Below are 22,562 nucleotides of genomic sequence, written 5' to 3'. Positions count from 1 at the left end.
GTTGTATGTGTTAATGAGTTGGTGCTGGCAGGTGGGTTGAGGAGGGTGACAGGTCATAGTTATTTAAATTATTAATTAATCTGCCCATTGCTTCCACAGTTAACTCATAATTGTTCGGTTTATAAAATGCCAGAAAAAATGTTTAAAAAAGTTTCTAAAAGTCGTCAACACTGTTTTCAAAACTCTTTTTATTCGACCAACGGCCCAAAACAAAATAATGTTCAGTTCACAATGATATGAAACAGATGTAGGACGCTGAAACCAGACGATATGTTGACATTTTTCATCACAGTCACAAGTGAAGTCCCTGTCGTCTGCTCGTTCTTTGAGAAAACACGAACACAGTCAAACATTTTACACACTTCTGTCTGACGCACTCACAGAGCGTCTGTTTCCCTGAATATGACTTTTTTAAAGAAAGTCGGTCGGTCCCGACGCTGCAGCTAACGGACACCTCCCTCACTTTAGATGACATTACCGGACTTATAAAAACTGCATGTTTGCGTGTTCGTGTGTTCATCCCTCCTCTTCCTGAGCGTCCAGCGGTCCTCTGTTTGCAGGGAGAGACGGTTTGATTTGCTGCCAACGATGTGGCGGCCAGATGATGTGAGAGGCCCGACCGTGAAGCAGCCCAACAGACACCTGGGAAAAAAACACAAAACACAACTCAGGGTCAGAAGAAGATCATTTAAGATGACGTTACTTTGCCTTCACGTAGAGAGGCTGAGGTGGAGGAAACAGGTTTTTCACCTTCTTCAACTGTTGCTGTGATCTACTTGATAAAGCTTTTGCAAAAAGTGGGCTGTTGTGTGTGTGTGTGTGTGTGTGTGTGTGTGTGTGTGTGTGTGTGTGTGTGTGAAAGTCATGGACATGGATCACGTAATAGAGTGAAGTCACTAGTAACGGCAATAACACCAGACTCCCTTACAAATGTTGTGATTTTAAGAGTTGCTGCATCATGAGGAGAAACTTAACAAACTTTGTGAAACAGCTACAGCTAATTATAAATCACTGGTGTCTTCTTGAACACTCGGCATTAAATACAATACATTAGGATGTGTCAGTTAGTCGTGGCATCGCTGTCCGTTTTTCGTGTTTTAAGTGCATCCTGTCTGCTTCTGTGTCTGAAGTCGCAGTACCTCCCAGCAGCTGTTTGAACTGATTTCATCATTTACACCAAATTGATTAAAGAATATAACATATTGAGAGTAAACATGGCAAATTTTATAAATACAGTAAAAAGTAATTGACATTGGCGCCCGTGGAGAAAGTCACCAGACTCCCTTGAAAAAAGGCTTAATTTAAAGACTTGTTTTGTGAGGAGACGCTGTATAAACTTTGCGCAACGCTGTCAACAACACATTCTTCACTATTTGGACATAATAATTAATTCAGCAGATGTTTTACATGAAGATATTTCTTTGTATCCATTTGTTCCAGTGTTGTAGGTTTATATTGTGTAAAAAACTGTCCACTTCTCCCTGATTTTCCACATGTGGAGTGAATTTGGTGACTCTACACTGCACAACAACGAAGTCCCTGAATATTTTCTCTTTGAGGTGTCGCACTCAGCTGACAGCTGGCTGCATGTTACCGTCTCTGGTTGTTTCTCAGCTTCTCTGTCGTCACTTTTGAACAGCGGAGGAGATATATGTTGTTTTGGAAGTCAGAAATCACTGAACTCAACCTGCTCAGTCTTTCAGGATGCTGTGGAAATAAAACCAGCCAACGCTGACACGGCTGCGAACAAGTGATTCAGTTTTGATGTGGATCCAGGAGGTTTTTTTTTATTTTTTATACATAATTTCTTCAGAGGAATTTTTGAACACGTTCTATATTTTATGATGAACTACAGCACTTGCTTGGATGAAAACAAATCTGGTGCGCATTTGATGTGGATCTGAATCCAAAGAAGAAAAGTCTGAGTAAAATATGTCTTTTTTCTAGTTACGACATAACGAGAATTGTGAATTCTTGGCACGGCCCGCGGCCTCTGAGTGCCTTTCAGTACAACTTCTGAAATGAGCACAGAGCGATGAGTACAGTACTCTGTTTTAAAGCGATTAGCCCATCTGCTTTTAATGATTTTACTGGAGCTACAAAAAGGAGAACTGGATATGACGAGCAGCTTCACTATATGGAGATTAATTCTTCTTTGGGAGGAATTAAGAAGGTTTGATTTACATTCACACTCAGGTCCAGAGACTCGCTGACATTAACAGCAGAGATAATTAAAACTGGCAAGCTGACAGCTGAAGATCTGATCGCTCAGTGTTGTCCAACATCGTCCTCGCCGCATCAATTAGGGCTGCTTTGCATAAGGTCGAACACACACACACACACACACACACACACACACACACACACACACACAGCAGCAGCAAATGTCAAACGCTTTTAATGACGCCTGTTATCTCTGGAAAGCTGGCGTCTATATTAAAAAACTTCCACGCCGTGTTCGTTTTCTATCTTCAGAGTAACCTTTAGACAGCCGGTGTGGTCGGGTGATACGAGACCGGCTGCAGACGGACCAGGAGGCGGTTGATTGGACCGTCCTCGTGGCTCAGGTCGGGTTGTAGTCTGGGCAACAGAAAAAAATAAAAATAAAAAACCTCCTGCCCCACAACAGCTGCAGATCAAGATCCAATTTAATAAATGAAGTAATGAAGCAGCGAATTAATAATCATCTGCTGCAGCTGAAGAGCAGGTCAGTGGGCTGTTTTCTGAGGCAGGCAGTGAGGACATCTCCAGTTTCTCAGCATCGACTCTTTACAAGTGTTGCTCGTTACACTGGCATCCAAACATGACCGGTCCTCGCACCACTGTTGCTTCGATGTAGCGTCCATACTGACTTTTGTTTATTCTGATGTGGTCAAGTCAGAACACTCTTCTTCAGCCCTGGTTTTTAAAAATGGCGGTCATAAGCGGTTGTAGTTGGTCCTCGGTCCTGATAACTCCAGCCCCTTTGTTCTAGACCAGCGTGGTGGCCTGAAGGTTAGAAGACAGCTTGTGACTGGAGGGTCGTTTAAATCCCTGGACTGGACGAGTAAATCTGAGCTGGAAAGTGAAAGGCAGCACTTGCTCCACCTTCATTAGCACCACTAACCTCCATTAACACCATTAACCCTGACTCGTCTGCTCAATGGTCAGCAGATCAGACAGTTCTGGTACAGAACTTGTTCAGGTGTGAATGTGTAGCTGTGATCAGTGAGTCCTGCATCACTCAGTGAACCCTCGAATAAATACAGGTTAAAAAAATAAAGTGTTCTGGGAACAGTTCTCCTGCAGAGAACCGGTTCTTTGGCTGCGGAAAAGCAAAGAACTAACAGAGCATCTGAACCAGCTTGGTGGAAACTGCAGGAGGTCCGAGTCACCAGACATTTTTCTGTGTCTTGTAATCATGAAACATGTTGAAGTACATGTGAATTTTTAGAAAATGATTTAATATTAGTTACTGTTTTTTTTCTTGTTGTTGTTCTCATTATATTTTCTTGGTTCACTGGTTCAGTAACTTGGATCCTTCTTCTTTTCTTCTTCTTCTTCTTTTCTTCTTCTTCTTCTTCTTCTTTTCTTCCTCCCTGGTTTGTTCCTTGGTTCATCCTTCCTTTTTCTTGGGTCTTTGGTTCCTTCAGTTAGTTAATGTCATTCAGCTGTTTGTCCTCCTCAGCTCTCTCTTGGTTCTTTTGTTAGTTTTTATTCTTACTTTCTTGGTTCATTGGGTAGTTGGCTCTGGTCTAGTTCTTTGTTTCATCCTCGAGCTTCTTGTTTTTCCCCTCAGCACTTTCTTCGGTTGGCTGGTTCGTCCCTCCTGTGTTTACCTCCACACTGGGATTGGTTCTGTGAAAGACAGAAGTCTCAGCACGCTGAGCTCTGGCAGACTCACTGGTATCGATCCACATCCCCCATCAGCCCCCCGCAGATGTATTGTGGTCATTTTCGTGTATTGGCATCAGTACGACTCTTATTTATAGCACCTTTTAGCTCTTTAAAGGGCCATACGTCCTGCAGCGAGAGGTCGACTGACATGAAATCTCGCCTGCGTGTCGCATTCGGAGTTCTCCTCCATTTCACATTCGTCAGAGTTTTTTGAATTTCTTGTAAAACAGTTTTCATCTCTCAACAAAAAAACTTTGCGAGACTCACACGGCATATAGAGTTCAGCTGTACACTGACGGAGGGATTGTGGGTGGTGTTCTGTTTGTTTTGGACCGTATGTGATCGACCCAGAGGCTGAGTGCATCATTTGTGGGAGCTGATGTGTTTCTGAGTGAAAAGACGGTGAGGTGGGCGGCAGTGAGCACTGCAGGCCACATTTTAAAAGAATATATTATTGAAATGAGACCTCCTCGCCGGATTGGATGTATCCTGAATAAACCCCACTGATTTAGCGGTTTTAGTCATGTTCCTCCTGGTATGAATATTTACTGGTGACATTAAACTGTCAGAAGTGAGCACGTAGTGTGACATGACGCTCCCCTCCCATGAAAAGAGACGGACCGCTGCTGAGGCCGCTCGACAGGAATAACGAGTTAATGTGATTTCGTGAAGTGCATCATGACGATGTCGGGTCGGAGAGATGGAAGCTGACAGCTGCTCTTTCACCCCACGCTAAAGGGCTGTCCAATAAAACATACGCTGAGTGAACGACGGAGAGACCACGACATTTACAACACCTCATTTACATTTATTTTATTTAGCCGCTAACGTGAAGCACAAATCACATGTAAGTCTAAAAGGGGAAAAGTTCTCGCCTGAATGAATTGAACATGTGCTTATTGACGGATGTTTTTCTAGTCGGACTCGTTGTTCAGTGGCTGTGTGCTTTGTGCTAACGTTAGCCTGAAACAGTGTGTTGATAGATATATAGAAATAGAAAAGTAGATACTGTGTTCGTGATTTTGGCGCCAAATTTGGGAGGTCAAAGTCCAACAAATGTGATGTGTGTTGAGAGATGCAGATTTCACCTACATGTCGACTGAAACTCGCTTCACTCTGAACTGATTTTCATGAAATTTGATATATATTATTTGTTATAAACATGAGAATTAAATTCATCTAATCAGCTCTATGCCAAAACATTAATCTTCTGAACAGCCACAACACCAGGACAGTGAAGCTCTGACCAACATCAACTGTAAATGATTGAATTAATGAATTTCAGCTTTTGTGAGTTTCTCCGAAAATGATAGCTTTGTAAACATTGTTATAAAAAACCCTGGTTGATTGTTATTGTGTTAATAATTCAATCAACTCATTCATTAAATAAAAAAGACTAATATTTGCTCCCTAGACTCCAGTTCAGAGAAGAACATCAAGTTTTGGCTGCACTTTCTCTGCCCTTCTGTGCGACTAGCTTGCTAATAGCTTTAGCGTTACATCCAGTAGCCCGCCGAAGACTCCGGTTATAAACAATGAATGAATGAACGAGGGTTGGCAGACACGTAGGCAGACGGACAGGTGGCCTGTCCAATGTTTTTATAGACAGACTGATAAGATTTGACAAGATTTTTTACTGGGACTGTTGAAAAAAGGCCCACAGACAGAGAGAAATAGAAAATATGATGACAGCTACGTAAATTTGCTGGGAGTGCAAATGCTTTGAATATATAAACTATCACCATGTGGGAACCACTGAATTAGATGACTGGATGAGGTTATTAGACGCCTGCAACATCTTTATTTGTCAGAACATTTGAGTTATTGAACAAAGAATGCTTCTAAAATAACTCATCCAAAACTCGACCCTAGCTTTAATGCTTCATTACATGTTTCAGCAATTAAGCTTAAAAAAAAAAGGTCGGTAAAAAAAAACTAAACCGAGCCACCAGACGCTGAATCTTAATGCTCCACTGAATTAATGAGATCGAAGTGTTTTTCTTTACTCACCGTGATGACTGTGTTGATTCTTGTGTATTATTTTTTCCAGCAAATAAACAACAACCTATTAACATTGTTTACATGGCCTTTTGTATTATACATATTAATTACATTTTACAATAAAGCTCCTACATATAAAGGGATGAGCTCAAGATGTGATTACACTGACTGAAGTTGTGCAAATATAAACTGCACCTCCGTCTGTAAGCTGTCAGACGAACGGTCTACGAGGAGAGGATGGATAATCGTCTTTCTGTCTGGCTGCCGCACGCACAGAAAATGTCTCAGGAGTAAACGGTGAAGCCGGAGAGGCTCTGCGGAGCTGTTGGCCCATGTGTTCTGGGTTTCAGATCTGAGGGGATTTCTTCTTGAGCTCCACGATTCTGTTTAGCCGGAGATGCCGTCCTTCTGTCTTGGCCTGTAATGTGCTGTCCATAGCAAACAGCACCTCCTCTGCTGAACATTTTATACCGCCCGACCCGACAGGAGCGAACTACAAACAACGCGAGGAGACGAGGAGTCAATACGAGGATGTTAATACTCTTCCTGCACCGGAGACACGAGGAGAAGCCTGAAACTCAGCGTTAATGAAATCTTTATGTTTGGAGAAGAAGCTGCATCTACATCAGTATGTCAGAACCATCAGAGACCGTCTCAGGCTCAACAGAAAATAAAATGGATAAATTAATAAATTCAAAAGGAAAAGTAAATAAAAAAAGGTATTATGTCACATTTTATGAATTAACTAATGCCAACATTTATTTCTGGTGCATTAAGTGGCATTACATTTTTTCCTTAATTTATTTTTGATTTTGTCAGCTTTGCTCCTCCACAGTAACTTACTTTACTCTCCCATTAACTCCTTTATTCCCAGTGAAGACACACATGAATCTGTGTCTTTGTGTTATTCTGTTTTTGTCGTGTTTAAAACATCACATTTGTGGACGAACTTACACACAAACTCTCACAAATCCAGAAGTTAAAAATACTTTCATATAATGAGATGAGTCTCCATTAGATCAGTCACTATGGTAACAGTGTTAGACACAGGGATGTGTGTGTGTGTGTGTGTGTGTGTGTGTGTGTGTGTGTGTGTGTGTGTGAGTGAGAGAGAGAGAGTTTATTCGCAGTGTCTTGTAATGATTATTTTATTGTTATTTATGGTTTTGTTACTAAGAAGCAGTTCTGTATCTGTAATGCAGCCGAAAGGAAGGAGAACTGTACTAAAACTGTAGAGATGTACGGTGAAGATAGACTGACTGGATGTTGTGACAGACTGACTGGATGTTGTGACAGACTGACTGGATGTCGTGACAGACTGACTGGATGTTGTGATAGACTGAATGGATGTTGTGACAGACTGACTGGATGTTGTGATAGACTGAATGGATGTTGTGACAGACTGACTGGATGTTGTGATAGACTGACTGGATGTCGTGATAGACTGAATGGATGTCGTGACAGACTGACTGGATGTTGTGACAGACTGACGGGATGTCGTGATAGACTGACTGGATGTTGTGACAGACTGACTGGATGTCGTGATAGACTGAATGGATGTTGTGACAGACTGACTGGATGTCGTGATAGACTGAATGGATGTTGTGACAGACTGACTGGATGTTGTGATAGACTGAATGGATGTTGTGACAGACTGACTGGATGTTGTGATAGACTGACTGGATGTTGTGATAGTGTAGATAGACTGACTGGATGTTGTGACAGACTGACTGGATGTTGTGACAGACTGACGGGATGTCGTAATAGTGTAGATAGACTGACTGGATGTTGTGACAGACTGACGGGATGTCGTGATAGACTGACGGGATGTTGTGATAGACTGACTGGATGTTGTGACAGACTGACTGGATGTCGTGATAGACTGAATGGATGTTGTGACAGACTGACTGGATGTTGTGACAGACTGACTGGATGTCGTGATAGACTGACTGGATGTTGTGACAGACTGACTGGATGTCGTGATAGACTGACTGGATGTTGTGACAGACTGACTGGATGTCGTGACAGACTGAATGGATGTTGTGACAGACTGACTGGATGTCGTGACAGACTGACTGGATGTCGTGATAGACTGACTGGATGTCGTGACAGACTGACTGGATGTCGTGATAGACTGACTGGATGTCGTGACAGACTGACTGGATGTCGTGATAGACTGACTGGATGTCGTGACAGACTGACTGGATGTCGTGATAGACTGACTGGATGTTGTGACAGACTGACTGGATGTTGTGACAGACTGACGGGATGTTGTGATAGACTGACTGGATGTTGTGTAACAGTGGTGTGTTCATGTCATACCGGCCCAAAGCTGTTGCTGTCCAGACTGTGTCCATGATGATCGCCCTCGATCCAGAAGTGACCGTCAGGAACTCGAACGTATCGGTTCTTGTAGCCCAGAGTCCTGAAGGGAAAAGAGAGAGAAAAATATTTTTTTGTTCTTAATCTGGCTTTTTGTGTTAAATCTCTCTGCGCAATGAAATCAAATGAGGGATTTTGTTTAAAGATGCCTGACTTCCTTTTTAGTGCCACAAGCAGCCGAGCAACAAAATGTTCTCTCAGCTCACTGAGCGCTGAGTTTCAGAACATCTATAATGAGCTGAGACAAAATAATTGTTTCAGTGTTTCGGAGGTTTAATTTAGAACAGAATGTGTTTTATAAGCTCTTCATTTGTGTGCCAAAAACCTCCATCAGATAAAAAGTATAAGTACTATAATTTCTAGTGGAGTGGGAGTAGAAGGTGTCAGGAAAACAAAAAAACTACAACTGAAGTACAAGTACCTCAAATATGTACTTAAAGGTCCAGTTTGTAGATAACAACCAACTGAATACCCCTCGTCTCGCGCTCCTCTCTACGGCGGATACTAAAAATGTTGAAAACACAAAAGCACTTCTCCAGAGCCAGTGTTACGTTTGTCCATTCTGGGCTACTGTAGGAACGTGGTGGTGCACACTAATCCTCTGACAGCGTTGGAGATGTTTGTTTATTTTCTTTTTCAGAGATCCTTTATTGATTTGTTTGTGAGGAGGGTTCACTCTGGATGGATTTGAGAAACTGAACTTTGTAACAAACTGAGTTTCTATCTTTTGTTGTGTCTTGTTGAATCACTGAAGGCTGCTGTTTTGTGTTGAACCCTCACCTGCACAAAGCCGCCAGGACAACGCCAGCTGTTTTAAAATATACAAATAAAGAAGAGTTTGAAAATGTCGTCTGTTGCTTTTTCCAAGTCCAGATGCAGGCGCTGATTATTTCCCATTTCTGTCCTACACGCTGGACCCTGAAGTGCAGTACTTGTGTAAATCTAAACCTACAACTTCCCCATTATAATGTAGAATGCATGTTTTTCTGTTTAACAGCGTCTGCAAAACAAAAAACGTCAAAGTTGAAGAACTGAACTGAGAAACAGAATTAAACTTTTCAGATGGGCTGGATAATTAGATCATTACCTCTAACGAGAGAAAGGGGGGGATTGTGGTTAAAGTTCCTTGTTGATGGCAGATCAAATCTCTGCGGGACAATTATCACTTTCGTTTCATTATCGCCAGTCATCAGCCTCCAAATCGTCCCTGCAGCGCCACGTCCCGTCACCGCCTTATCACTCAATCAGAGATCTGATCCGAGGACACAGTCAGACTAATGAGGGTGGAGGGAGGAGGTGGCGTTCCTTCTTTCCTGTAGCTGCTTCAATCAGGTCGTCATGTTTATGAGGAGAAGGTCCAACGCCCTTCATCATCCCTCTGGACTGTTATGGGCCTGTTCAAGTCCTGATTTATCATTTAGCAGGGGAACATTGTGAATTACAGCCTCAGTGACTTTTTTAAATGGGAATTTGTCTGCGACTCTTAATGCGTGTGTGCGTCTCTGGTCCTGGAGGCCGGCTGACCAAAGAGGCCTTGGATACATAAATATCGATTTAGCAACAGCAGCTGAATTTACTGACTCACAACAAAAACAAGTTGGGAGCTTTTTGCAGAAATAAAAAAAAAAAGGTTACAGTGTATATGACTCCATTTCTCTGCTACATTTGAGAAGGAGCGACTGACATCTTTACAGAACCAAGGACGACCGACTTCACTGTGTTTATTAAACCGGGTTTTTTGTCTGTGGAGATGAAGAATCCGAGCAGAATGGCCACAGGGAGAATTATCCTCCCTCGCACACTGTTATATCACCAATCTGTTGTTCAGAAATTCATCACAGAAGTTATTCTGTGAAGAAATACTGTAATTTGTAATTTTCTCCATTAACGAGCCTCATATACTTCAACCTTAATTAGTTGTTTTGTGCCCGAATCAGAGGAAAATAAGGTCCCAGAACGCTGGGAATGGACGGGGAAAATGGTTGCTAGTGCCCCCTGATATTTGGCCCCCGGGACTACTTTCACCTACATGTATGAAATTTGGTGAATCACATCTAGACCTACAAAAAAAGTCTCTTGGTCTGAGTCAGAGTGAGACCTCAGAGCTCAAACCCTGTGAGTCCCGTCTGTATTCGTCGTGGATTGTCTTTTTATAAACACGTGTTTCAAAGACTTCCAGTGTGTCCCCAAAATAACCCGAGTCGGACAGACAGCGTCTTGTTAGTGAGGGGTTTAACCCAGATACGGCAGACACACTCATCCATTCCTGGACGCAGCAGACACACTCATACATACCAAAATAACAAGACAACCGAGAGAAGATGACGACACTTCAGACGCGACAAGCTGCCTCCTCCCTGCTGTCTGAACACACTTTACTCAATCTGGGTCGCTTCTGAACAAAAGGGTTAGAGTGCTTCACCGAGACCGCGAGACGAGTTAAATATTCACATTTCTACACACACACACACACACACACACACACACACACACACACACACACACACACACCTCGTGTCATTAGTGTTAACAGCAGCTGATGAATGTTGCGGAGGAGGTTGAAAGGAGTTTAATGAGGCAGAGGTCGACTGACAGCTCCACACACTGGACTGAGACAGTGAACCTGCTCTGACCTGTGTGTGTGTGTGTGTGTGTGTGTGTGTGCGTGCGTGCGCGCTCCTCGAGGCTCATGCTGATCGTTATGTCTTTGGATCCGAGCTGTCAGTGGCCAAACTTTTCCGTCACTGTTTATTATATTTTGATTCGTCTGTGTTCACGCTGAGACTTTTGCAAATGTTCTCCGCTGGATTCCCGCTCTGACAAGGCGACGGTGTGTCTGAACGATCATTCCTGACAACACCTGACATGCACTCCACCACGGCTCAGCCTAATTGGATGAAAATGTGAGGACTGAGAGACAGACGAGTGACCGGACTTCATCATGCGTGAACTCGGAGACAGTCAGAGTAGCTCAGAGTGGACGTGAAGTAGCAACACCACCATGTCAGATGTTCAGGTTATTTGAACTAATGCTGCTGTGATGACGACTGAATAGTGCCAACATGATGAGCTGATAACCAGAACATTATTCAAAAACAGAAACAATTTATGGTGTTTTAAAGCCAAAAATATCATTTTAAACGAAGTGCAACAGACTTTAAACTGCATGAAACAGTCTCAACTTAATACTGAAGTCTCTCTGTGACCTACATAAGCTAACAAGACCATCAGCAGGACGATTGTCTGTTTCTGTTTAATTAAAAGTGTTGTTTTTTTAACGCGTGACAGCAGGTCGGATTCAGACTTTGGGAGGTTGAATAAGACATAAAATTAAAACTACTTTTTCTGTCAGTGTGTGGAGGAGGAACTGAGGAGAGAAGCTGCTCTGTAGTCTGGAGGCACGGCACTAAAACAAAAAGAGAGAGACGGAGGTCAGCGTGAAGACAGAGGACACAGTACAGAGGCGATTTACAGCAGCTCTGACCAGGACTACGACTCCGGGGGATGAGAAGACACGGCAGGCGAGGACAGGAAAGGACAGGAGGGAGAGTTGGACATCAGCAGCGTGTAGAGTCGAAATATTGTGTGGAGACAAACCAACACTGTTCTGGTGACTGTGGTTCAGTTGGGTCCAGTTTGAATGAAGTGTGTTTGACGATGAGTTAATGAGGAGATGAAGCTCGTCTGAGTTCAGTCAGAGAGAAACTTGAGTTCAGACGGTGGACGGTTTTATTTTTCTGTTTAGAAGGAAAATATGTGTCAAAATATTTCCTTTCTGGACATTTTGTGAGTTTATTTTGTCGACTTATGAGACTCAGTAGTGAACCGGCTGCTTTTACATCTCCCAGCTCTCAGACTATCACCTCTGAGATACACAGTGCCGTTAGGAGACAAGATGGGCCGGGGGTCGATGGTTAGCATGCTACCTTCAGGGGACGTCTCTGCGACACAGTACAGACACAGAGACGTCTCACACTGATGCTTCTTCACACTCTAAACTAAAAATCCTGACTGTATCTTACGAATTCCCCTTTAATTTAATTCTCAGGTACTAATGAAGTTTCTGTGTGTAAAGTTTTGGACCCATCTTCCTTCAGAGGCGGCATTAGTTTATGTGTTGTTGTGTCTCTTTGTGAAGTGACTTTAGGTGTCAGTGATGGCTGCCTCCTGCTGGAAGGGGACCCATATAATGGTTTAACAGACAAATAAACTTTATTTATGTGTTACCATTAGTTCATTGCAGATTCTCCTGCACCGCGCCACCATCAACACTCCCACTTACTTTCCCCGGGCCTGACAGCGACGGTGGGAGATTTACGTCCGGTGTGAGCCTCTCTGTTTGGAGATGGATCTGTAAAACAATCCTCTCTCTGCGGCTGACGGTTCTGCGGCGAGCAGACCGTCTGGCCTGTGTGGCTGAATTGAAACCGGAGCTGTGATTTATGTCGGCCTGGCCCGGTGGAAGACAACACAGGCTGACAGCCAGCGTCGTCAGCGCCGCCTCCGCCAGGGAGCCCATCACAGACCTGTTAATTATTCATCCCCTCCCCAGCCGGTGACCTGTAATTTGCACGGCGACACCCGCCACAAACAGCTGCTGGGATGAATCACATGATGATGGCGTGTTATGATACCGTAAACACGCCTCTGTCGGTCTGATGTCCTGCCACTTCCCGTCAGCGTCGCCAGCACCGCTGCAGGGTCAGACTGTGGATATGAGATCTGACGTGTTGACTGGTTCACTGGGTGGCTTGTGCCGCCCGTCACAGCGACTGTGTTCCCTCCGTGTGTCGGCTGGATGATGTGTGTTGATGCATAATGAAGACATCTGCATCATGTGTGCAGTTTATATAAAGATTGTTTCAAGACATTCATCCATTCATTATCTGAAACCGCTTATCCTTTTCAGGGTCATGACATTGGGCGATGGCGTGGACAAGTGGCCAGTTCATCACAGGGCTGACAAACAACCATTCACGCTCACATTCACACCTGCACCAGACTAAAGATTAACCTAACTTTTTTGCATGTCTTTGGGGAGGAAGCCGGAGAACCGGAGAAAACCCACGCAGACACAGGGAGAAAACGCAAACTCGGCACAGAAAGGCCCGGCCCAGCTGGGTCTCCAACCGGGTCCTTCTTGCTCTTGCTTGCTCTTTGAAGCACAGCAACATCTGCCCTGATATAAATCACTGAAACAGTTTTGGTTTTTAATCGGTGATTGTTTGAGGAGGCTTCACGGACTCCCTCGATGCTCGGCTTCAGTGGAGACGACAGACTCATCAAGATGATTGACAGGTGTGGGGGCGGGATCTTGACCAAGTTGATTTGATGCAGGACTAAGAATAGGCCGACTGTCTCAGGCTTAAATAAAGAGTAATGCTCTGCTTCTGGGGGAGGAAACTCGCTGTTCTGCTTCACTCACTGCTGTCACAGCAGGAATGACCTGTCACTGGATAAAAACAGTATAGAAGTACAGTAAAGTAAGTACAGTAACAAAGTATTTGTACTTCATTACTTCCCACCTCTGCCTAAACTTCTGTCCCATTTTGTCCCAGACTGTCTTTGAACCTCTCAGAGCGACGTGGACCATCGAGATGTGGACACGTTTCTTTTACACTGGTCGTCTGTCGTCGCAGTGTTCACAGCACACAGCAGCTCCCCTGAGGTTTCTCTATAAAAGGCATCACGGACCTTCGCCTGCTTGCGGACAGGGTTGAGGTTTGTTAAAGGAGCGTTAAGTAGTTTTGGAGAAGAAATTCAAACTCAGAATTTTAATATTTACAATATTAATGAGGTAAAAACAGCACATAGTCACAAAAAAGGGAAATGGCTGCTCTTTTTACACGATGTTAGAAACTAAATAACCTTCAAAAAGGTCAGTGATGAGTGATGAGTCACTCGTGAAAAAAATATGAGAATAAAACGTTACAGAGAGCCGTGACTTCAGAGGCTGTGATCTGACCTTGTAGTTTTATCAATACTGAGCAAGGTTTGATGCAAAAGTACAAGTAAAAGAAGTAAAATACACATAAATGTGACTATTGATCACATCACCTAATCTACGTGGCTACAGTCAGATTATGTAGAAGGATGTCATAGTCCTGATAACATCTCTTCAGTCATCAGTCAGAAGTCAAAGCTCCTCGCTGCGTTCTGATCGGATAAAGAGGCAAAAAAATTAAAAACTGCAATGCCAATGCAGAGAGAGACGCACCGACTGACACGATGGTCTCTGTGCCAAATGAAAAACCCATCGACCAATCAGACGGCGAGCGTCGGAGAAGTGGCTGTATCAGAGGCAGCCGGCCGGCCGCTCCGTTCTCCTGCTGCGTCTCATTATCTGAACTGTGGAGCTCATTTCCTCACGAGAACGCAGCGTAACAGGGCTGAGAACAGCTCCCACATCCTCCTGAAGGAAATCCAGGGAGAAGAGCGTGACTCACACACACACACACACACACACACACACACACACACACACACACACTCACACTCACACAGAATAAAAATAGCTATCTGCAGACTACCCTTAATGTGTTCTTAATGCCAGTTCAAATGCAATTCAAGACCAATTTCAAGCCAACATCAGGTCTGAAAACTTAAAATACTCCAGTGAAGTCTGCGTCAGAGCGATCACACACATCTCACACCGGGGAAATAACAATAAGCTGCGTTTTTTTAACTGAGGAAAAACACATTTAACCACACTGAGATAAAACTTTAAAGGTCCTGCACATCTTCTTCTGTCTTCAGTACGTGGAGCGTCTGCAGACGTACAGACAGCTGATGCTGGACTGAAAGAAATCAGATGCAGCGAAGAGCTGACGGGAGTTTACTACATCTTTCTTTATACCTTAAATAAAATGCTTTTTTTCTGAACATAAAGATATTATTTGTAAATCAACAAGATGATAGAATAATCTCAAAACTACAAAACTATGACTGAAAACAGGAAATATGCTCTCAAGTCCAACAGTGAGAGGCCATAAAACAAAAGTGTAATTACACGTGGAACTGGCCGCCTGCACTAAAGTCCTGTTCCCAACCCACTTGGCCAACTTTAACATACCATAAACATGGTTATTGATCATTTTTACTACATTTATCACTTAAAGTGACGACGAGGAACTTTCAGTTTTTGTTGATTCTCTCCCCTTTGGACCAAAGCGGTACGATCTGCTGAAAAGATCTTTGCTGTGTGTGCATTTGTTTTGGAAGTGAGTGACAGAGAGGCTGCAGGATGGATCGCGATGAGGTAACATATTTATACATGACTTTATATGTGAGAGCCGAGCACGGGCATTAATGAAACTATATAAAGTAGCAGTCTGTTCGCTGATGGTGTCGTTTGCTGTTACAGCTCATTTATAATCATCAGAGGAATCATCTGTTTCATAAACACTTAAAAGTTCCTCGCAGTCACTTTCAAGAGCTGCCTTTTCCCCCACATTGATGAGATGAGGCTAAATACACAAACTATTGGAAAACAACATGCACTCAGAGGGCTGAGACGGTCACAGTCCTGCAAAACTACTCCAGTCTCTCTCTGAAGCTCACGTGGCAGCGATGCTGAAAGCTTCCTGGTTCAACTGTGACACGATGTCGGTTGACCAATCACAGAATTACAGCAAATGTGAGCACAAGGAGAAGGGAAATGCACATCCCCTGCCACTAGGAGGCACTGTCTGCAGGTAATGAGTTAAAAAATATGTGCCACCTGTACAGGTGTTTCCTCGTGATCACACCTCTGCTCAGGCTGAAGGTGGACAGCAAACGACGCGGCCGAATGTGAAACTGGGAAATCTCCTGATCTACACAAGACTAAGATGAATATTTCCCTTTTATTTTATTTTTTCATAACAGAATTGTTACCGGCACTGAGGCAAACAGATTACTCTGAGCTGAGTGAAGCTCAAACTGCTGCTGGAGGGAGGAGTGTCAGTAGCTGTGCAGTAACTAAAAAAGGGATTAAAAGCTGTTTCATCATTTGAACACAAACCATACGTTTGCTCCTGAGGCTGAATTTGGTGAAATCAGATGATACAAAACATGTTTCAGCCATTTGATTAATTCTCAGTGAGATAAATTAGTTATAATTCTGTTTGTTGAGTGTTCAGAGTTTGGATCTGGTTTCCAGTTTGAAGCATAAAATAAAAAAAGGCTTCAGCTCGAGTTGAACAACTGCCGCAGCGCTCTCAGCAGTTTGACATGTTGGTTTCATGGTGCGCTGCACCAAAATCCTTTTTCTAATTTGTTCACCCACCTGGCAAACACGACACACGGTGCCAGCAGTGACTGGCCACTTCAAATCTGCTCTTTACATCAGTGGTGGGCCTGTTCGTTCAGCCGTGCAGAGCAACCACAGCTATTAGTGAGACAAAGTCACACGTATTGAACACAACAACTGGTGAAAGTCACCTCAAAAACTCAAAGAGAAGAGAGAAAGCAGCAGCTGTGACTCCCACGAAGTCGTCCTGGAGTGAGACAGCGACGCTGTACGAGCTGACTGTATCACAAAACACTGGAGTCTTTATTTAAAAGAGTATTGCACTCAGTGGCCGAGCAGCTGAACGGACTGCATCACATTTTTCTGCACCTGAAGGCCCCCCAGGCGTCACTGGAGCATGTCTAATCTACCACAGGGCGTCAAAGAGAGACTTTTACTGCATGTTTCTCAAACACCAGGAGAGCAATCTCCTCTCCTGTCGCCACTTTCTTCAGTGTCCGTCTTTGTTGTCTGTGGTCTCTCCATTTCACCTTTTATCAGTTTTTTAATGAAAATCGATGCAGCAGACAGAGATATCCTCTTTTTTCTTCTACACACTTCTACTTCTGCCTCGTCAACATCTGGCACCTACATTACCCACAATACAATTTGATCCTCGACACTTGGGCAGGAGTAGCGTTACCCCTCGACTGGGCACGTCTCCGTAAACTCACGTGTGCGACGCTGTTTTGTCCCATCCTCCAAGCCGCTTCATATCCCAAGTCGGCAATGAGTTAAATGGTTTTGTTGTCTGTCTATTTTAAGTGTGTTTTATTTTAATATTTCCGTCGTTGTTGTGCTGAGGAGCTCGAGGTGATGAGAGCATGGAGAATCTAAAGCTTTAGAAAGACCTCCCCAACACCCGGAAACACACGCTGACGTGACACATCGATGGATTTCCTCTTTAAATCTCAATCTGCTGCGTGAATGTGGTTTCAGGATGTAGCGTCGTCCCGTGAGACATCCTCGCTCCTGCCCGTCACACACCTGTCGCAGTGATTGGCTGCACAGGATCTGCTGTCACTCAGGCTGAAAGTCTCCTTTAATGTCTCATCACGGTGACTTTAAAATCCTCCCAGCCTGACAGAGAACCAGCAACCGGCTACAGTCGTTACACACCGCTGACGATTTGACAGTGAAAGCTACGAGAGGTGGAGGACGGTGTCAAACATACATGAACAACGTTGATCAGTTGGAGCACTTTGATTGTTTTATCAGTAAATCCTTCCTCGTGGTTTCTTGTCGCTGACAGTTTACAGTACGAAGGACGACTAATGCCAAAGTGAGAAGTAACTATTGAGGGATTGTTAATGCGTTTTGTGTTTTTAAAGGATTATTAGCTGTTTTCAATCAAAACAATGAAAACTAAAGACGCAGTTAGATGAGGTTGTGCAGTAGCGTGGGATCATGGGATTTGTTGTCTCCAGGTGACCGAGGTACAAGTCTTCAGAAACGAGGTAATGTGTTTCTGTTTTATGCACGTTGCCTTCGCAGATTTCGTATCATCCCAGTTTACCCTGAAGTTACAGCGACAGGCCACCGAATGAAAAACACTGTTACTTTAAGTAAAATGAGGGATTTCTATGTGTGTGAACACTGTTGAACATTTAAAATATACAGAACAAAAATCTAGTTGTTTTTAGATAATTTGAGGCAGAAATATCACACATTACATCTTTAAGTTCATTTTTGAAAACCGTTGTTCTTCACCATCAGCCACTTGTGTCGTGCAGGAGTTTTGTTTTGAGTTTTGTTTGCTTCGTCACCAAAGATTGATTCAGGAACATGATTCCTGGCGTTCGCCACAGCACAAAGGAGAAAGTTGTAAAATGGCCCGTGGCTCTGCCCGTGGAGAGCGCTTTGTGTTCGTGCAGAAACCAAGTAGAGAATTATTTCTGCGAGTTAATCTGATCAAAGACCAGCATGATGCAGCGAACCTCTTGACTGCAGACTGATGCGATTAGATGTGAGGTGGCTGTTTCACATCAACCTCAGGATACCTTTGGTTCATTACACCAGAGCTGTGATATAAAAGATGTTCGTTCCTTAATCAGTGTTAGTCGGATTGTCAGTAACGTGCTGCTGCGGGAGGAGGAGGGCGTCTTCCTACCTGATGAAGTCTCCCTCCAGGCCAATGACCCGCTTGATGATCTTCTGCTGGGGATTCTTGGGCGACCTGAGGGAACAATGAACACAAACAAGGCAATGAGCCAAAAACAAGAAAACTGCCAAATAAAAATCGTGGAAGTGTGATGCAGGAAGCTCGGGGAACAGCTCCGCTCAGGGAGATGGTGTCGGTGCATTCAGATCTGGTTTAAGATCTGAAGGGTTAGATAATCCTCTATAGTCTGAGTACATTTTCAAACTGTCGTGTTGGTTAAAGCCTCCGACTGGCGTTGGATCAAACAGGCTGCATGTTGGACGAGCACAAATCAAGGCTGTTTTTCTCAAGTCTCCAATTTTCATCAATTCTCACTGGATGACAGTTTGGTTGATAAAATGCAAAAAATTCTAATAATATCACTTCATCTCACTAACTTACATACAAGATCCCCAAGATCCTTCACTTTCTTCACATGAGGAAACAACTCACTTCCTCCCCAAAGGGAGCAATTCATTAACACAAGTAGGATGATTCAGACTTCAGGGTGGTGACTCAACCAGCTGCTTTACACTGAACAGGAAACCAGTTGTCATGTAGATGGTCTGGTTAGGGTTATTCACAAAAACCACTGTGTTAGAGTTCAGAGAGGATCATGTTTCGGCTGAGAATTGGCTTTAGTCTCCTCTCCGACGCTTCAGTCCCCCTTCTCTTCATACAGGAACCACCAAAAAGGGTCCAAAAGTGTACTTGGGCTGAGTTTTATAGTCTTTTAGTTGAGCAGCAGTTTGGGTCAGGTTGAATGATCTGATTTCATCTGAATTTGAGTGTCAGGTTCATGTTTGTTTTCCACCAATCCAAACCCGCGAAGACCTCGACCTGGTGTCCTGCACACTGGGGCTTTATTACTCCCCCGGTGACCCCCGTCAGGGAGATGGACTCATCTTCCTCCTCCTTCCTCTGGTTCTTCCTCGTCTCTCTCCTCTTCCTCGTCTTCCTCCTACTCTGTTCCTACTTTTCTTCCTCTTCCTCGCGTCTCTCTCCTCATCTTTGTCCTACACGTCTCCTTCTTTTCCTCCTCCTTTCTTTCTGCCCCATCACCCCCCTCCTCTCCGTTGCCGTGGGGATAGAGGGGATCACGGCTGACTGACAGCTCGCTGAGCCAATTGGACTCACCCACAGCCGCAGAGCTGAACACTCATTGGCCGGTCTCTGGGGAACCGGAATGTATCAATGTGTGCATTAGTGTGTGTGTGTGTGTGTGTGTGTGTGTGTGTGTGTGTAATAGAGTGATGGATGATCTCCTCTCCAACAGCAGAGGAGAGGAAGGATGGACGAACGACAAACACAACCTATCATTCACTCTCAGTGTCTCTCTCCCCTCTCTCCATTTAATTCCTGGTCTCTCTCTCTCTCTCTCTCTCTCTCTCTCTCTCAGTGTCTCTCGCCCCCCTCGCTCTCTACATCTCTCTGTCGCTGTGGAGAAGAGAAGAGAGAAGACGCTGGTTCTTGGAGATACTCGAGGAAAACAGGAAAATAGCTGCTGCTGCTGCTGCTGCTGGATGTTAACGTGCAGCGCTGCGTGCCTTGAATAACACACACACACACACACACACACACACACACACACACACACGCTCTGCGCTGCTGCAGCCATGTCAGGAATACCTGCTGAATATCTGCTGCTGCATGGGACGTGATGGATACTGCTGCTACTGGTGAGTGTTTCATCGCTGTCTGACTACTTGTGTGTGTGTGTGTGTGTGTTTTGTGTGCGTGTGCGTGTGTGTGTGTGTTGGGAGGACTGCGGTAGTCCTTGAGTGCTGTGGCGGCTCAGCCTGCGGTTCTGACAGCTGAGGGGAATAAGAAAACAGGGCTGGGGATTTTTGTCGCAGGTTTTAAATGCGTGCGAGGTCGTCGCAGCTCCTCAAGTCTTCTTCCCGTCCTGTCGGCTCAGCTGCTCGTTGTTTTTTGATTCAGAGAGAGAAGAGATTGTGCTGTAGTCGAGTCTTGGCGGTGTCAGTGTCACTCCACAGGTTCATCCCCTGAAGTCAGAGAAAGGATGAAGCAGGGGCTGTTTCGCGAAGGGAGGGGTGGCGTTTTTTGTCTTCATCACCTGCCCAAAGTGAGGAGAAGCAGGAAAGATTCAGGGGCGACATGCAACGTTTAAACCCCGGGATTCACATTAACGAGCTGCATGTCCCTCAGGAAACTAGAGCCACCGGGATGCTTCCGGAGCGCTAACGAGGTGAAAGTGTCCCAGCCTCGTCAGCTCTAGTTGGAGCCGGTGTGGACACACAGCGTATGCTGGTGTGTGATGTGGCAACATGCGTCAGGAGCTGCTTATATGTGCAGTCAGAGTTTAGACGGCCACAGGGCGATCTGCTCTAACGGGAGGACAGACGTTCTCATCACTGCCTGCCTAATTCACCAGAACCTCCGTCTCCCTCCCTCCTGCTGTATTTAAGCCTCGCTCATAATTAACAGCAGTCCACTAAAGCGTCTTTAACTGTGCATATTGAAATTCAGCACATTTCCACGCCGGCTAAACGGGGGGTCAAGTGAAAGCAGCCGAAGCCTCCTGACGGCGATCAAACGCTCAGTTTTCTCACGTCAACATGCAGCAGCGTCAGACTCGCAGAGACCGAGCGTCGGCTGTGGAGACTTTAAAGACGCAGCCCTCTCCAGAGCTCCACGAGTAATACGTCAACGTTCATCCTTCATTTTCACCACATGATGTCTCAGAGGACTCGCAGCACATTTTTCTTCTGATTAGGCCGCACAAGCAACACAGCCCTTTATTTTATCTAATAGACAGCAGGAGGATGATTACTCCAGTGTGACTTACTGCTTATTTGATGAGGACAGGACTTCCTCTGGATATTCACTCCCTGTGTGAGAGCTTAAATAAGGTTATGATACAAGCACAAGTTTGAACCTGTTTACTACAAGTTTCAGTTTAGACACAACTGTTTGGTAAAAGTGAGCTTAAAGGATAAGTTTACTCAAAAATGAAAATGTAGTTATTCTGAGTCATTATGTCGATGGACAGTCAGGTGAAGTTTCAGAGTCCACAAAACATTTCTTACAAAACAGCGTTGCAGCGCTCACCTGAACACCTGAACACCTGAAGAGGCCGGAGACTTATTTTAAAACAGGAAACAACCAACAGGAAGTAAAAACATAAAATGGCCAGAGGGATCCAAGATCCCACACTGACTTTAAGAGACATTATTTAATCCCCGAATCTGAAATCTTCCCTGTAGCTGCTGAGCTAAAAGCCTTAGCGTGCACGCTGGTGTGTAAATATTAGCTTTTCAAATCAATCTAGGATCTCGGGGCTCCAGAAATGTTTTACGAAACTGCACCCGACTTTCCATCAGCGCGGAGGGAGGAGATGATGACTGATATTTACATTTTTTGGGTGAACTGTTCCTTTAAGCTTGTAAAAACCTCTGTGGATGTTTAATGGTCCCTCCCTGGTTTTTACAACAAACTACTTCTCGTCTCTAATTATGCGTTTTTTCCTTCTTTCCTGCTGGAATAAACTCTTTCTGAAATGCACAGAGAATAAATCTGAATCATTGAACAGAAAGTTGAGCAGAGAAACATCCAATCAGAGCTGAAGATTTGTTTTCAGAAGTACTTAAGAGCTGTACTTGAAGCTGTTATTGTACTTAATATTTAGAGTATTTATACTTCTACTCCACTACATGTTACAGATTTAACCAACCAAGAGCGTGTGAAGCAGCATCAACAGTATTTTTTCTGATGGCAGTTTCTCCTGATTCTTTCACTCAAGCAAAAATATGAAGTCAGAACTTTGACTTGTAATCGAGTATTGCTTCTTTCACCTTTCTGACTCCGGCCCAGCCCCAGATAATGTAGAAGAAACCTGAAATCCAGTCACGTTTCAGCTGACTTGAGTATCCT

At 44.2% G+C, this 22,562-nt stretch overlaps 2 protein-coding genes across 4 annotated transcripts in view; one reads left to right on the top strand and one right to left on the bottom strand.

The window, feature by feature from the left end:
- Positions 1-168: 168 nt before the first annotated feature.
- The window catches only part of immp2l (inner mitochondrial membrane peptidase subunit 2), a 124,777-nt gene continuing 102,383 nt past the window's right edge, over positions 169-22,562 (bottom strand). For all 3 annotated transcript variants that reach the window (XM_084364730.1, XM_084364731.1, XM_084364732.1), the window contains exons 4-6: positions 18,639-18,704; positions 8,200-8,302; positions 169-642 (exon numbers count right to left, since the gene is read on the bottom strand). In XM_084364730.1, coding sequence (XP_084220856.1) covers positions 517-642; positions 8,200-8,302; positions 18,639-18,704 — 295 coding nt within the window. In that variant the 3' untranslated portion in view covers positions 169-516. The remainder of the gene's footprint in view (positions 643-8,199; positions 8,303-18,638; positions 18,705-22,562) is intronic.
- lrrn3a (leucine rich repeat neuronal 3a) overlaps positions 19,930-22,562 on the top strand; it is a 20,894-nt gene continuing 18,261 nt past the window's right edge. The window contains exon 1 of the mRNA XM_084364728.1: positions 19,930-20,347. The gene's annotated coding sequence lies outside the window, so the exon portion shown is untranslated. The remainder of the gene's footprint in view (positions 20,348-22,562) is intronic.

This window comes from Pagrus pagrus, assembly GCF_965226575.1.
Source record: "Pagrus pagrus genome assembly, chromosome: 10".
Lineage (NCBI taxonomy): Eukaryota > Metazoa > Chordata > Actinopteri > Spariformes > Sparidae > Pagrus > Pagrus pagrus.
The sequence above is the reverse complement of the archived record's forward strand: the minus strand, read 5'-3'. Positions and strand labels throughout refer to the sequence as shown.